At 52.5% G+C, this 16,613-nt stretch overlaps 1 protein-coding gene across 3 annotated transcripts; it reads right to left on the reverse strand.

Moving 5' to 3' along the window:
• Positions 1-2,268: 2,268 nt before the first annotated feature.
• Positions 2,269-13,812, reverse strand: CDK16 (cyclin dependent kinase 16). Of its 3 annotated transcripts, none has more exons than XM_088833943.1 (16): positions 8,610-12,157; positions 8,168-8,375; positions 7,427-7,560; positions 7,199-7,324; positions 7,056-7,112; positions 6,843-6,957; positions 6,070-6,164; positions 5,910-5,972; positions 5,532-5,655; positions 5,210-5,330; positions 5,003-5,100; positions 4,813-4,918; positions 4,689-4,731; positions 4,453-4,543; positions 3,586-3,663; positions 2,269-3,485 (listed from the first exon to the last, which is right to left on the reverse strand). In XM_088833943.1, the coding sequence occupies exons 1-16, from the start codon at positions 8,916-8,918 to the stop codon at positions 3,448-3,450; spliced, it is 1,806 nt and encodes a 601-aa protein (XP_088690069.1). In that variant the 5' UTR covers positions 8,919-12,157; the 3' UTR covers positions 2,269-3,447. The 3 variants fall into 3 exon arrangements, with proteins under 3 accessions (XP_088690069.1, XP_055293736.1, XP_055293737.1); XM_055437761.2 differs by lacking the exon at positions 8,610-12,157 and adding an exon at positions 13,442-13,812 and having other exon boundaries at positions 2,272-3,485; XM_055437762.2 differs by lacking the exon at positions 8,610-12,157 and adding an exon at positions 12,994-13,316 and having other exon boundaries at positions 2,272-3,485.
• Between the last annotated feature and the right edge of the window lie 2,801 nt (positions 13,813-16,613).

The raw sequence follows: 16,613 nt of genomic DNA on the forward strand, positions 1-16,613 counted from the left end.
CGTTCATTCACTTTGCCCCACTAGTAAGTAGAGGAGTTGTGGTTGGAACTCAGGAATTCCAGTTCCAGAGGTGCCACCTTTAAATTCCAGGCCAGAGATTTTCAAACTAGGGTCCTTTTTGACTTTCTACCAGTTCAGGAGACCCTTTCATGGTTCACGAAGTCAAAACTATTCACGCCAAGACTTTTTCATGGTCATTTTCTATTGCGTGTGCCGTGGAATTTTCCAGAGACTGCATGACATAAGCAAAAGCTCTTTGAATATCCTTAAGAATATGAAGGAATTCTGAGACCAAGTTTGAGAACCAGTCCACTGCACCAGTTTTTTTCACCTTAGGCACTATTGAAATTTCTGTTGTAGGAAATTTAGCTGCGTCGCTGGCCACTACCTGCTAGATTCCAGTAGCATCCCCCAATTGCAAAACTTCCTCTGTGGGTGGGGGAGATTCTCCTGCTGAGAACCGCTGCTCTAGGCTATGTCTACATTTTCTCTGCTGGGGCTCCCAGCCCTCTATGTTGGTGATAACTAAAATTTCCCTCTTTGGCTCCCTTATATCGACCTGCCTATTGGCTGTCCCCACCTAACCATCGCACAAACTCCCTAAGACAGGCTTATGATTCTGGGTCTGTTTCAGTGTATTTCCCTATCACTACCCATTCCCACAGGCAAACACACACCTGCCTTTTCACACCTTTAGGGCCATGCACACACAGGTGTTCAAAATACCCTTTCTTTGCAGTTTCAAACCCCATGCCACCAATACACATGATCTCACAATTTACCTCTGTTTTCAGTTAACTTTGGTAGGGCAAGAATTGTGAATTACTGATGCCAGCCTCCAGCTCAGACCTGGCACAGATGAGGGGGTCACAACTCAGTTGTGTAACCTTTGAGGGAGGAAAGGGAGCAGCCATTTCACCTCAGGATCTGTAAAGTGGCATTCAAGTTGGGTCTGGCACATGGTAGATACCCTTCAGGCCTACCTGAAGCTTGTCAGGTTCTCTGAACTGACTCATTGCTCATCTGCAGACACCTCCTCCCCATTTAATTTGAAGCCTGTCCTTCCTACAATCCAACAAGAGGCCTCCCTCCCTAGGTTTGATTTCTCCACTTTCCAGAGACCAATCTCTGCCCACACCGATGACCCTACCAGTTCTGAGAGCAGTTGGGAGAATTCTAGTACTAAGTCCAGCCTGGCAATCTTGTCCCCTTTTGCAAGGTCTTCATTTTCCCCACCTCCCTTGCTTTCAGAAGTGGCCATGTCAACCGATTCTAGCCAAAGGATGGCACAAGAAGTCTGCTGAGGAGCTTAACGGATTTGGCTGTTATAAGGAAACAGGGAGGGTGGATTTCCTTGCTTGCTTTCCCATCTTTGGGGAGTTTACAGTCATGTGGAACCATAAGGCTGTAGACTATCACCAGAGTGCTTACAGGGACACAGTAGAGGTTCACTGCTACCACTGGACTTCAGCAACCAGCCACTTAGGCTTGCATTTCCTATAGCATTTGCCAGGCCCTGCCCACCCCACGTCTTCTGCCTGTAAATCTATCTGAGGCTTTGCCAAAGATGGTGGACAGGGGCTAGAACTCCCAGGACAGAGGAAATCAAAGCCTCAACTTGAGTCCCAGGCTATCTATAGACTTCTGGCCTCACAAACCATTGCATTCTTTCCACAGTCATCTCGTACATGTCCATGGTTTCCATTACTTCTTGGATACCAGTAACCTAAACTTCCATCAATGGCCCTAGTCCTAAATTTGACCCATGTGTTTTCTCCATGGTTTAAGATCTACCCTATCATATTCCAGCTGGCCTGCCTCATGGTCCCAGCTAGACATCTTAGTCATACTGGGTTTCTCTGCCTTATCTCCCCAAATCCTGGTTTTATTGGGCCTTCCAAGTCTTTCAAAGAAACAGCCTCTCCATACCTAACAGCCTATCCTCTATCTGGTTTCCTCGTATTCTGGGGTAAATCTGACTCCTCTCTCTCTGCTCAATCCTTAGCCCATCCTCTATACAGCCTGCCCTACCTGCTTCAACTCGATGTTCCACCATGGCATGTGCAACCCTCAGATGCTGTTTCATACTCCTGACACATCCCTGGCCCACTCGCAGTGCTCTTCTAGACAACAGGCACCAAGTGTGAATTCTCCAAGGTCCCAGTACTCACCCTGGCTTGAGCCCACCCCCACAGGGATTTGCAATCAGGTTTTTCACTTTAGACTTTTTAATATTTCATACAGCGATTACGGTGCATTCAGGAACCCACCCCTCCCAACTCCCCTAGGAGGGCCCCTGCCCTGCCCTCCCACCCCATTTGAGGGCCCCAGGGTTTAGAGTGGAGGAAGGGAAAGTAACCACCCATCTGGGGATTGACCCCAGAGACTGTCCCTGCCCTGTCTCACTTTCCCCAGAGGTTAGGGGGTAATGCCTGGGCACAACCTCCCATGCGCCCCTCTGTCCCTGCTTGTGCGCATATACACACTATGGCTCCATCGCTGAGTTGGTCAGTTCCTGGCAGGGCCCCTACTCAACAGCACCGTGCGGGATGGGGGCAGGAGGGCTGGGCTAGGGAGACCCTGAGAAGGAAGCCCCAGCTATGGGACTGCAGGAGGGAAAGAGTGGGGGCCCCCCACCTCATCCATCTCCCAGAGAGTCTCCAGTAGTCCCCAAGTCCCCCTGCGGCTGGGGATGGCAGGTGGGGGTTGGAAGGCGAGTTGTCAAGGCATGCTTTCCCTTAGCTGACCCCAGGGTCTGGTGATGATCAGGGTTTTGAATAGGGGCTATGTCCCTGCCATGAAAAGGCTGGGAGCAGGGCTTCATTGCACAAAATACTGTGGGAGGCCACACACAGTGAGTGGGGCCCAGCAGTCTGTATACAGAGATATTGCATTTAAAAAATGAAAACCTCATTTAAAATAATTAAAAAAACAACAATGAATGAAACAAACAAACAAGGCCCACACAACATGAGGCAGGAAAGCAGGAAGGGGAGCCTCAGACCCAAGGCATCACCATGTCTTGTCTGAGTTGAGATCCCCAGCCTGGGCTAGCTCCAGACCCCTGGTTGGCCATGGGGTAGTGGTCCTGGGGGAGGGGATGATGGGGAGGAGTCTAGGCCTGGCCTCAGTGTGGGAGGCTGGCACGGCCACACTGTCCACTGGCAACTACCAAGACAGAGAGAGAAAGAGACACAGACAGAAAGACAGACAGACAGACCAGGCAAAGGAGCGATGAGAGCTTTGTTAGCACCCAGCAGACAGGCCAATGGGTGGGCCAACAGGCCAATGGTCGGGTGTTCAGACAGGCAGCAGGGGACATGTGGGCATGGGAGCATGAGTCAGGCAGGTAGGCAGGCAGCAAGCAGGGAGGATGCAGTTGGGGGCTGCCCTGTGAGGGGTGTGGCATCCCTCCAGCTGCTGCCTGCTGGGGCCTCGGTCTGTGGCTTAGAATTCGGTGTCCACCACTCGATAAGCTGGCCTGCCTGCAGGGGAAAGCAGAGCAGATGGCTGTTGGTGAGCAAGCAGGTAAGTGGATGGGGGCCAGTGGGCAGGGAAGAGGGCAAGGGTGACACCTACGCTTACCTGAGTCAGGCATTGACGAAGATCGAATGCTGGCCTCCTTTTGTAGTTGAATCTCCTTTAGTGCAAATATGGAAGTAGCTGTGGGTGGAGGAGAGACAGAAGTGGGGCATGACCCATGAGGCCACCCAGGACCACCTCCTGTGTGGCCCCATTAGGGCAATTAGAAAAATTTCTAATTTTCTTTGAGTCTTGACTCTCATCAGCCAAATAATCCCACACACAAACCAGCTACCACTAGGGAAAATGGAATGTAGACTATTACATGACACTGAGAAATTAGTAATTTTGTCAAGTGTGATAGTGGTATTGCAATTACCACCTGTTAAGTCTAGATGATGGATGATGTTTGGGTTGTGACTGAGATTAATCCAATGTGTGTGTGTGTGTGTGTGTTTTTTAGTGTGATCATTGTATTATTGTTGTGCTTAAGAAAATATTTGAGAGGTACATGCTAAAATTGTAGAGATGAATGATGGATCTGAGACTTGATTTAAAATAATCAGAGTGAATATATATAAAACCACTCTGGCCATGAGTTGATCACTTGTTGGAGTACTTTGGGACTTATTATTTGGTTCAATATATAATAGACCATATTACTTGGTTTAATATATAAATATATGGGATTTTAAGGTAAAGTGATGGATATTCTGTCAGGTTTTATGTTTGAAAATTTACATGAAAGGTAAAAAAAACTGAAAGCTAAAAGAACTTTTTTGTAAAAAACATATCATATATGTGAACAAGGGCATATGCCTCACCCCATCAGAGGTGGCACAGCTAGAGCTCAACACAACTGCCCAGCTATCTGCAGCAATCCTGTTCCAAAGCCCCCCTCCAGCTGGTCCATTCCCAAGCCCCACTCACTGTCAGGAAGTTTGTGGATCCGATCTCCCAGACTGAGGAAGAATGGATGTTTCATGGCATCCTCTGCGGAGATCCGATTGCGACCTTCAAACTGAGTGTGTGTTGGGGTGGGGGAGTATTGACACTTTCAACAAGTAGGCTTCTCTTCCTCCCTGCCCCAGACCCTGCCCCTGTAGCTGTTTCCCCACATCTGGAATCCGCTAGCCCCCTAGGGTGGCCCAGGAAGGTGGTCTCACCTGCAGCAGCTTGGTGAGGAGGTCAGCCCCGTCGCTGTCAATTCTACCTCAAGGACAAGGGGACCTGTTTTAAACTGAGTTTGGGTACTCTGGCCCCTAATAGCCACCCACCCACCAGCCTCACCGGGGTGCATGGCTCAAAAGGGCCTCGGCTCGGTACTTGGGGTAGTTGTATGTCCTGAACTCTTCATTGGACAGGATGCCTGGCCATGTATCTTCATTTGGGGTTCCTGGCGGGGAAGCAGAGTTATCCTAAGCATCTTACAGGGCCTCACTGCATGTCCCCACAGCTCCTAGGGCTCATGCCTCCTTACCCAAGATGCGGAAGATGAAGTGCAGCTGCTCCTCCACTGTGGAGCCTGGGAAGAGGGGCCGGCCCGTGGCCATCTCATAGAAGATGCAGCCCACACCCCTGGGCAGGGAGAGCACAGTGAATAGGCAGGTAGTTGGCTGGTTGGCTGTTGTGACCAAGCCACTCCCCTTTACTGCGTGGCCCCTGCCACACTTCAGCCTGTCCTTACCACATGTCAATCTGAGTGGAGTAGTCCGTGGACCCAAGGAGGATGTCAGGGGGCCGGTACCACAGTGTGACCACCTCGTTGGAGTAGGTCTTCGTTGGAATTGACTTGGCCCGGGCCAGGCCTGGTAGGTGGAGATAATGAGCAGCTGGAATTGAGGAGGTCATGGGCCGTCTGGGGGAGAATGTGGTTGGGACTGAGGGCTTCCGAGGTGAAGCCTAGAGAGGCTGAAGGGGAGGGACTGAGACGAGGTGGTCAGGGGGAAGGAAGGGCTTGGACAGTAAGGTTGGGGGATCACTGGGATGAAGGGGGAGGCCAGGGGTACCGAAGTCGGCCAGCTTGAGCTCTCCTCGCTCATTGATAAGTAGGTTCTGTGGCTTGAGGTCTCGGTGTAGCACCTTCTGCCGGTGGCAGTAGGCCAGGCCACGGAGCAGCTGGAACAGGAACAGCTGGGGACCCAGGAACGGCAGGCAGAGGTCAAAGAGTAGCCAGCAGCCTGACCCCAAGCAGGCACTGCTCCCCCTCCCAAACACAAGCACTGAGCCCAGAGCCTTGTCTCACAAATAGAGGATAGGGTCCCAATGCCCTTCAAGGGCTCCCAGCAAAAAAGCCAAACAGGAAATGTCTGTTTCTGGGAGATTTGTGGGGTGGAGTGGGTGAGTGGGGGGCCCCCTTGTGCCCCTGCTTCCTGCCCCACACCCACTTTCACGTTGTGCATGTTGATGATGTTCCCACAGTCATCCAGGTACTGCTTCAGGTCCTTGTCCTGAGGAGAGAAGAGCAGGTAGAGGAAAGAGGGTCACATCCTGTGGCTCCTGGCCATCTCCCCACCTCCCCCAGGATCCATGGCCACCCAACCTTACCAGGTACTCAAAGACAAGGGTGAGGGACTTCTCCGTGTGAATAATGTCATGTAGCGTGACGATGTTGGCATGTTTGAGGTCCTTGAGCAGGGACACTGCAGGAAGCAGGGAGTTGGGACAGGGGAAGAGTCAAGGCCCACGCTCAGGACAGAGGCGAGGAGAAAGACTAGACAGGGTCAAGCCCAGGGTTTCCTCCTTTCCCTGTGTGGTTTGGGATGGTGGCTCACAGTCCACTCCAACCCAGCTCCAACCCACCTGCTATCAGGAAGAAGGTGTGTCCCCAAGTTCCAGACATGGAAACTAAGGCTCAGAGAAGAGTACAGAGCCAGAACCTGGGATCGCAGCCTTAGGCTTACATGATACTAGATCTTCACAACCAGTTTTTGGTTTTGGAAAGGGCTCTTGTTCCAACCCTCAGTTTACAGACCTGCAGCTTCGTGTAAAAATGAGTTTTCACACTCAATTTCTATACAATTCAGACTCATTCCATGTGATTTTTCTGACCAGAAACTATTGTATCAAGTAAACAGGTGAGCACTTCAAGGATATTCCCAGAACCAAAGCAAACAATTTACCTGCCTCTTCTCAACACAGGAAGACTCCTGGTTCCCCTGATTTATTATCTGGATGATGAGCACTTTTTCATGAAGCCCAGAGCACCACGAGAGAAGTCCCAGAACCCCCAGTCCTGTCCTCACTATGGGTGTGTATGTGCACATACACACCATGGGGAGAGCCTGGGAAGCCTGCAACAGATGGGGTGGGACCTGTACCTTCCCGGATGGCGGTGCAGGGTGCCCCCTCTTCGTGTTCCAGTCTGATCTCCTTTAGTGCCACAAGGTTGTCTGTGAGCTTGCTTTTGCCTTTGTAGACAGTGGCATAGGTACCCTGGAATGTGAGGAAGAGTGACAGGAGAGAAACTATGAGGCTACAGGGAGTTCCCACTAATCCCCAGCCTTACCATGGATCTCCTGGCTGTCTCTCACCTCTCCCAGCTTGTCCAGCTTGATGTAGGTCTCCAGTTTCCCAAAGCCAATCTCAGACTGTCGGGTAAAGGAGGCAGACTGAAGTAGGCTCAGCGGAAGGGACTGGGAGGAAGAAAAGGAGGACAGGAACAGAAGATGCTCACCAAGCTGACGCGGCGGAGACGGCGGCTGAGGGGCTTGTCAAAGATGGGGCTGTTGAGGGTCAGCTTCTCAAGGTAGCCCTCAGGCAGCCGGATGTCGGCTGGTAGTGACAGGCGCTTGTTGATGTCCTAGCAGGCAAGATGGGGGAGAAACAGGACCATCAACTACAAATCTCCAGATCCAACCCTTTTTTTCCAGCCCCGCCACTGCCCGGACAGGGAGTTAAGCACCTCAGTGGAGATCTTGCGTGGGGGATGGTTGCGCATGCGCACCCTCACTGGTGACTGCACCTCATCGGAGGACGTCGCTGAAGCCTGGTCACTTTCCCCGTCAGACCCCATCTTCAAGTCCTCATGCACAATCTCTGGTAGTGGGGACAGGGGAAGGGCACACCAGGTGGGCTCAGGAGCCCCAGGACAAATCCCCCCACCCCCATAACACATTCCCTCATCACACATGTACGCACATGGACTCCAGAGCAGCCTGGAGTTCCTCAGGGAAGAGGGTGGGAAGGCCCCAGGAGGTTCACACAGGTCAAGACAGGTTGAATTGGGCAGGGGGGGGCAATAGTCACCTAGTGGAGCACCCCGTGTCAGCGGCGAGCTGAGACTGTGGCTTGCCCAGGGCCAGTGGGCAGGCAGCGGCAGAAGTAGCCGAATGCCCTGGGAAGGCAGGCCTGGGGCAGGCAGGTGCCAGGAGGCCTGAAGGGGCTGTCACAGAGCGCAGAAGGGCAGAGGGAGGCTTGGGGCAGCTGTGGCAGGCGGGGCACCCTTCCTCCCCCTGAGACCTGGGCACAAAGCCAAGGAAAGGGGCACAGATGGACAACAGAGAGAGGGTGTTGAGCAAGGATGGCAGAGGTGGGGGAGAAAATGGAGAAAGGAAAGTGAAAATAATACAAGTCTAAGAAGAAATCGGTTGGCAGGCAGCACCCCTGAGAACCAGGCTAGGAGTGGGATGGTCAGTGGACCCACCTGGTGCAGAGCTGAGTGGGCCCCGTACAGAGCGAGGTTCCCCAGGGGCAGCACGTGTGGGGGCCTCTCCAAGGTCACTGCCGCCGCCCCCACCACTCTCATCCAGGCCTATCTGTTCAGGGGCACCATTGGTCTTATCTATACCTCGGCCCCCTCGGAGTGTCATTGACAGCTGCCGTTTGATCTTCTTCATCCGATCCATGGCGACCTGAGCAGGGGGTAGGGATGGAAATGGGTCCCACCCTAGCAGTCGCCTGACCCTCATGGGCTCCCTAAAACCCAGTGAGGTGCACTGACAGGAACCTGCAGCAGTGCCCACCCAACCACTGTGGAACCCTGGAATCACACAGGATTCCTGGAAACCTGGCATGTATGGAGACCTCAGTCAGTGCCTGCCACCTACACCAACCAGCCCCAGCAGACCCTGCTCCTAAGAGCCCACCTGGGTACTAAGACTTGGGTGGCTGGCTGAGGGAAAGGGCACAACTGGTGAAGTGTTGGCCTCTTTGGGGGCAGCCTCACTGTGGGAGCAGAGGGCTCTACAGCAGGCATTCTCAGGTGCAGCGGCACTGATGGACCCAGCCATCGGTGAGGTGGGGGACTCTCTCAGGACCCTGAGACCACTGACACGGCCCCAGGGATGTCCATATAATGGCATGTTCCGCTGGCACCAGCCCCACATCACCCCCAACTGCCAAGGCAGAAACGCTCCCCGTGGCCACAAGATCCCTCTCGCCCCCCCAGCAACCATCGTCAAGGTGACTAGTGGACTACCCCATTGGGCTACCCAGATGAGGGGTGCAGGGAGAGGGAGAGGTTTCCTGCCCAGACCCAACCACTGGGTGGCGTTGTGGGGGGATCTCAAAGTATACCAGCTGTCCTGAGAGTTGCTGGAAAGGTTCAATCAGGTTTGGACCACAGGGTCCCACAGAGATTTTTAGAAGCCAGGTCACGTTTCTTGTCTAGCTGAGAATGTACCATGTGTCCCTTATCACCCCAAATAAACGTCTCAGTCCTTCATGTGGCCCACAAGGTCTTACCCCATTCACACTACTACCCTTCTGGCCTCACCTCACTGCTTGTTGCTGTTCTGCAACTAGAAGTCCCTCCTCAGGGCCTTTGCAATAGCTGTTCCTGGTACTTAGAATACTCTTCCCCTAGATTTCAAAGTAGCCTACCCCCTTACCCCCTTTAGGCCACTGCTCAAATATCACTTTTTTTCATAGATAACCATGAATAACCCTATTTAAAATCTGAACCATCCTGAGCTCCCTCACCTTGTCAATTGTCCCCTCAGCACTTATCATCTCCTCAGAAATGACACCATCTACTTATTGGTTTCTTTATTCTTTACTGTCTCCTTACCACCATAACTAGAAGATCAGCTCTGCCAGGATAGATGAATGTCTGTTTAGGTCACAGCTATATCCTGAGGACCTGGAACAGTGACTGATTCAGAGTAGGTGCTCAAAAGGTGCTCATGGCAGAAATTAATGAATCAGGAGCTAAGGACCTAGGACCAACATTTGTCAGGGTGAGTCCCTGCTACTCATTAACAACCCCAGACAAGGTGGCCCAGGGACACTGGCATTGGCAAGAAGATGACCTAGATGGGGGCTGCTGGCAGGAACAGGGCCATCAAAAGGTTTAGGCCGGCCTTCTTCTGCTTCCTCCTGGGATCTGGGCCAGCAAGGAGGGGGAAAGACCTGGCTCAGGGACCATATGGACTCACAGCAGTGCCTAAGATGGCCCTGGGCCCAAGGGAAGCAGAGCTAGATAGGAGGCTAGGGCTGGGGCTGGATTTGAGGAGAGAAGTGAATCATCTGTTACCGTGAAATCAGGTGCTTACCCCAGCGGTCCCCACACCCCACTTCTGCCTGCCTGAATTCATCACCCCCAAAAGCGTAGAGGGGCCAGCCTAGCAGAAAAGACCTCAATAAAGAGGATGAAGTCAAACCTGGGACAACAAGAGCAAAAAAAAAAAAATCCTGACCCAGGAGGGTGAACACTGGACCTAAGGCTAAGGAAGGTGAAGCATGGCCAGTCCCCAAAGACTCTTGTGTCCGTCCATACGGCATGGATACCCAGTTGTTTTGCCTGTTGTGGAAGGGAATAGGGGATCTAGGAGGGGGGTGTATTGTAAGTAGGGCTGGATGGAGGATGAGGAAGGAGCCAGAAGGAGCCATGGGTCCACGACCTCTAAGTGGAAACTCCAAGGGCTGGACATGTTCCAGGGCTTAGTTTTGGGGAGATTTTAGGAAGATGAGGGTACAAAACCTGTGTTTCATGCAATGTCCCCAGCAGGGGGACCCTGCACAGGGTCCTGTGAGCAGAGACACTTGAACATTAACATGCAGTAAAACTTTTAAATATCATCTCAGTTTTCTCAGATTTTTAGATTTTAGGGTAGTGAATGAGGGAGCAAGAAACTGGATACACAACCACACTCAAAAAAGGGCACATGTTCTTTTTGACTCCCCAAGGGGATGTTTCCATCCTCAAAATATTTTCATACCCAAGGATACTCACCACCTCACATTACACCAGCCATTGAGGACACAATTATCACATTCTAGTAACTCCCATAGGAACATACCATCCTCATTCTGTTCAGGCACATCCCATAAGCACACCCTGGACTCTCACAGTGTCCTGCTTCCTTCAGTACACACTAGACCCTCAGGAAGGCTTCTCTGCATTTTAACTGCCAATAGCACAGCACTGTCCCTATTTATCTTTGACCCTATTAGCATACAAAGCCTCAACAGAACACTGAACTGTTAGCACCCAGCCAGTTCCTCTAAGTTAACTCTTAGCACCACATGCTGCCTGTTAGCTTCTCCACAGCGCTCACTGTTCCCCCAGCAAGATTCTGATCCCTATTTACAAGCACTTGGGACCCTGTACAGCTGTAAAAAGTAACCTACATTAGCATTCACTGGACCTTTGCACTGACCTGAATCCCATTAACACAAAGTGAATCTTGCAGATCCCTGAACCTGTTTTTGCCCACACTCAGACCCCTCCACAGCTGTGATCATTATTAACATGTTTTCTGGTCCTCCAAGTACCCTGTCCCCCCACTTCCCATCAGCACAGGCTGGACCTTCACTTCACCCTGACCCCTATTACCAGGCACCGGGCCTCACAGTGCCTCCCCATTAGCACACCCTGAACCCGTACTCAGCCCCATTCTCCAGGGACACACAAACACGCTGTTCTATAATGGCCTGACCCTCATTAGCACACACAGATCTTCATCCAGCCCAGAACCTCAGTAGCACACTTCAGCCCTCCATGGCTCTAATTCACTTTAGCACACCTAGACCATCACATATTCTTTTATTTCTCTTTGCTTCAACTCCTCCACAGCTATAACCCCTGTTGGTTGACAACTGGATCCCGTCACAGCCCTCATCTTCTTTACTGCACACAAGATCTTCTCCATAGCTCTATCCTCCATTAGCACTCCCTGGAACCTCAACAAATCTCAGGCACTCAGGAACACACTATCTTTACAATATTCTGACACTCACTAGCATATTCCAATACTCACTAGCATATTCCAGAACTCATACTGCTCTGATTCTCCCCACACTGAGACACATTTACATACCTCTGTCACTAAACCCACATGAGCAGTCACTAGAACTTCATACATTACCCTGCCTCTTCTTTATAGGGCGTCCTGGTGGCTCAGACGGTAAAGAATCTGCTTTCTCTGTGTGAGACCCAGGTTCGATCCCTGGGTTGGGAAGATCCCCTGGAAAAGGGCATGGCAACCCACCCTAGTATTCTTGCCTTGAGAATCCCCATGGACAGAGGAGCCTGGCGGGCTACAATCCAAGGGGTTGCAAAGAGTCGGCCACGACTGTCTAACACACACACACAAACACATAATCTCACACTCCCTGACCTCATGGATACACACTCATCTCACACCATTTTGATCCTTAATACAATGAACCTCCTACAATGCTAAGATTCTTCCCTCACCACCAATCCCCACTCCCCACACACCTATATCCACAATTCTGATACCCATTAGCACAAGGCTCAGGTCTTCCACCGGTTTGACCTCATTAATATACTGGGCCTTATACTGCCCAGACCTTTATTACCATATGCACATACCCTTGAGAGTTACGACCCCCCACTGGCACCCTCTCAACACTGGACCCTACCCTCTATAAGCACACTGTATCTTCAAACCCTGCAGTCCCTCATGGACAAATACATAGTGTTAACACCATCGTGACTCCCTTACCACACATAGGACCTCAGAGCTCCGATCCCACCAGCGAACCTTCCGGCACCACTACCACCTTATCCACCAGCAACACCCACAGGGCCTTTCTACAGCTATAACCCCATTTGCATATCTCAGCACTCCTCTGACGTCCTCTTCCTTGTTATTCATCCTCTGGCCCAGCACCGCCCCTCTGCTAGCACACACTGAGCCTCAAAACCTTACACAGCGCTAAGACTTATTACCACATGCTCCGACCCCTTCACAGCTGAGTCCCCCGTCAGCAAACCTCTAGTCTTTCACCACTCTGCCACCCATTTACACACCCCCTGGTCCTTCGATCACCCTACTCCCCACTAGCACCCATAGTACTTCGCATCCCTAGCTCCCAGACCAGGCCCAGGGCGGGGCCAAGGTCAGTGAGGCCCTGAATGACCCCCCGCCCCGGTGCATTCTGGGAAACTCGCTGGGGGAGGGGGCACAGGCCAGCGGTGCAGCCCAGACCACTGGGCACCGCCCGGGGTCTGGGTTCTGTAGGAAGAGCAGCCCCCACCCCATGCCTCGTGAACGCGCTCACCGGCGGGGGCGCGCGAGCAACCTCAGTGCCGCGGGGCCGGCGCGGCGGCGCCTGGGGCGGCGGCCCGGGCTGAGGCCGCGCGACCTCCTTCTCCTCCAGTTCGCCGCAGGCGCCCGTCCCAGTAGTCTTCGGCCATGGCTGCTGGGCCCGGGCCGCCGCCGGCTGAGGAGGAGGAGGCGGCGGCGGCGGCGGCGGCGGCTGAGGCGGAGGCGGCGTCCCGCTCAGCCGGCCATGAGCTTGGCCGCTGCGGGCGATGCCCCCGGGCTCGCTGGCGCCGGCTGGAATCCGAGTGCTCACGGCGGCTCGCGGTTCAGAGCCTACTGCTCACGGAGACGCGGCGAATCCCAGGGCCGAACAGCCAACGGCTAAACCGCTGCGCGCGCCGCGCTCCGCGCATGCGCACGCACGCGCTGGGAAGGGTGAAGGGGGAAGGAAGGAGGGGACTCACCTCGGACTGCAGGTACCAAAAGAGCCGTCCGCAGCGGGAGGGGGCGCGGCCATTGCGCGCCCACTGGGGAATGTGGCGCTGGCCCTGGAACGGCGCCAGCGAGGAAGTGTAGAGGTTATTTAGTACTGAGTTCCGATCTTGCTAGAAGTTTGCTAACGCCGAAGTGGGCAGCAGCCAGTGACCAGCGTGCCGGTCACCACTCGCTCACCCTACTCGGTCTCATTTGGTACATCCCCATAATAGAAAACGGGACTTTTGCAAGGAGGAAAAAGACAGATGAGGCAGGCAGTCCTAGTCCCCTGAGGTGCCTCGGGAGGCAGGGATTTTTAAAGGTTCGCGAGATGACTTTTCTCGGAGAGGCGGCCTGGAGAATCATTGGCCTTTACCACCTTAGATAGGACAGAGTCTAGCCCCGCCCAGCAGCTCCCCGCCTTCCTCCCGGACCGCGAGCTCATTCCAACTGTGAACGTTTGCAGCCCCGCCCTCTGAGGTGTCTCCCAGGCAATCAGATTTGCTCCCTAGGGTGAGGCTGAGCAAGAATGAAGGGCGTGGCCTGCCTAGAGAGGCGTGATTTCGCTGTCCTGGCCACGCCCCCTCCGCCAGGTTTTCACTGGTTTCGCCGTGGAGGGGGTGGGTCTCCTTTTTGTTCTGAGCTCCTCTTACTATAGGTCGAAGACCTCGCAAGGTGACTGGTCAAAAGATCGCTCAATCGCACTTCATCCCGCCTCTAGCCACCCCTATCTGCATTAACGAAGCTCACAGGGTGGAGCCTAGGCTGATGGGAAAGACGGACCTTTAAAGGGGCGAGTGCATTACTTGGCATGGTTGGGGCTTTGACTTGGAAGGAGGCGTCTTTCGCCTTTCGCCCGAGGACTTGCACCCTAAATTGGGTTTTACCGCCACCTTTCACTGACTGGATGGACAGGAGTTTGAGCAAGCTCCGGGAGTTGGTGATGGATAGGGAAGCCTGACGTGCTGCAATCCATGGGGTCGCAAATAGTCAGACATGACTGAGTGACTGAACTGAACTGCCACCTCTCAACTACCTCTTCTGGTCCGCCAGAGCCCCGCCCATGACTCCCTCCTGCACCACCTCCTGAGCTCTCCAGTTTTCCGTTGTATTTATTGGGTGCCTGTTGTGTGTCAAGCATTGCCAAGCCAACCTAATCCCTTACCCCTCTGCCTGGAAAACTCCTATACTATCACCAAGCCCAGTTCAAATGGAGGTAGACTCCACTGCACATCTTTACAGTCTAAAGTCATATTCCCCACCTCTTCTGGGCTTCCCTTTATGATACCCTTGACCATACCAGTTCATACAAACAAGGATTTACCAGAGCATGTCGTGAGTGTAAATACTTGACAAAAGTCCACCTCAGGATAGATTTTCAGGTCCATCACTTCCCAGGTCTCATCTCTTAACCTTCTCACTCCACTCCAGCCATACTATTATCCTAGCTGTTCCTGAATAAAGCAGGCAGAATCCAGTCTCAGGGACTTTGCACTTGCTGTTCCCTTTGCCTGGAATGCTCGTCTCTCAGATATTCATATGCCTCATCCTCTTCAAGTCCTTGTTTTAATGTCACCTTCTTCATAAAGCCTTCTCTGACTCCCCTATTTAAAAATGCCTGTCTGCACCCCATCATTCCAGACCTCCACACCTGGCTCTACAGACCATTTGAATTGCACTGATCAACTTCTAACATGCAATTTACTTACTGTGTTTACTGTCTATTCTGGGTCTCACCAGTATGTGCATGCACACACACCTTCCACCCAGGACAGGGATTTTTTTTATCTGTTGCTGTCTCCAACGCCTACAATACTGCCTGGCTCACAGTAAGCAGTTGACAAATGTTTGTTGAGTGACTGACGGTAAATAGTAATAGGCAGCGACGAGACAACCTTGTCCCTACCCTGTCCTTTGTGCCTGCTGAGTGCAGAGGGCTCAGTGCAGTGACTGGAAACCCTGCCCACTGAGCCCTGGTCTCCCATCTTGCTGGTGTCATAATAGTAGACAAAAATGACAGAGAAGTAAAATGGCATGTGTGGGCAACAAAGATGCAACCAGAAATCAAGGGTTCTTGATGAAGGGTTCTCATACCTTGTGTGAATTTGGTAGCAAGCTGTGCTGAGGGGAATACAGTGAACAAGGCCTAGAGTACCCACAAAGGTACCAGGATAGTAGCAGCAGAGAAATCAAGTTCGTGTGCAAGCCTCAGATGCCGCAACAGGAAAAACAGTGGACAGAGGTGCAGAGTGTTTCGGGTACTCTGGAACAGCAATAATGGACAAGGTACCTGTAGTGGGAAAACCTCTCCACTTGACCTAGCCAGCCAGCATGACCAGTAAATGGATCCCAGAGGTAAAGCACTTTAATCCCTAATGTCCTGGTGGAGAATGAAGGAAAGTATGGAAGGATGAGGTCACCCAAGCAGCAAAGGCCAAGAAAAGTAACCAGAGAGAGGTAGGCAAAGGTATATGCTGTCCTTGGGGTCTGGAGCTGGCCCAGGAGGCAACAGTTGTGCAGACAGGCTGTGATGGCTGTCAGGTCAAGTTCAGGCCAGGCTGTGCAATTCCCAACACTCAGGTTTGAGTGAAGGAATTTCTAAATGGAAAAGGAAAAAGTTGGAAATCTGGCTGGGTGAAAGACAGTGGTTATGAATGGCATCCTCTGGCACCACGTGGCCAGTCAGACTGGTGCTTTCAACTGTCTGGTGTGCTCAGCCAAGACCTAAGACAGAATGTTGGAAGTTCTGCAGTCCTGGTGGGGTTTGTGGTGGGCCTCCTACTGCCTGCTCTAACCAATCAACAACCCACAGCTGACTCTCACAGGTGGGAAGCCTCATGACAAGAAACCCAGACCCGAGGGACAGGAAAGAGGCTTTTCCTCCACAGATGTTCTCAGCTAAATATTTTCATCAAAACTTCAAAGTATGCACAAACACTGGCATTCCTCAGTCCAGCAGAACTGTTGAGCCCTCCCTTCAGCAGGGAAGTTGAACAAAGGGCACCACAGGCATTCCTGGCACTGGGAACTGTGATGCTGAAGGCTTTTCCAGGGTCTGAATGCTTCGATTCAGGTGGGAAGGGATCTTCCCCAAGGACATAAGCCACAGTGACCAAGTCCTGGCTGACTGGTTGCCATACGTTTTCCTTCACAGAGAAGGAA

This window comes from Moschus berezovskii, chromosome X, assembly GCF_049115385.1.
Source record: "Moschus berezovskii isolate FMDL1 chromosome X, NW_MosBer_1.0, whole genome shotgun sequence".
Lineage (NCBI taxonomy): Eukaryota > Metazoa > Chordata > Mammalia > Artiodactyla > Moschidae > Moschus > Moschus berezovskii.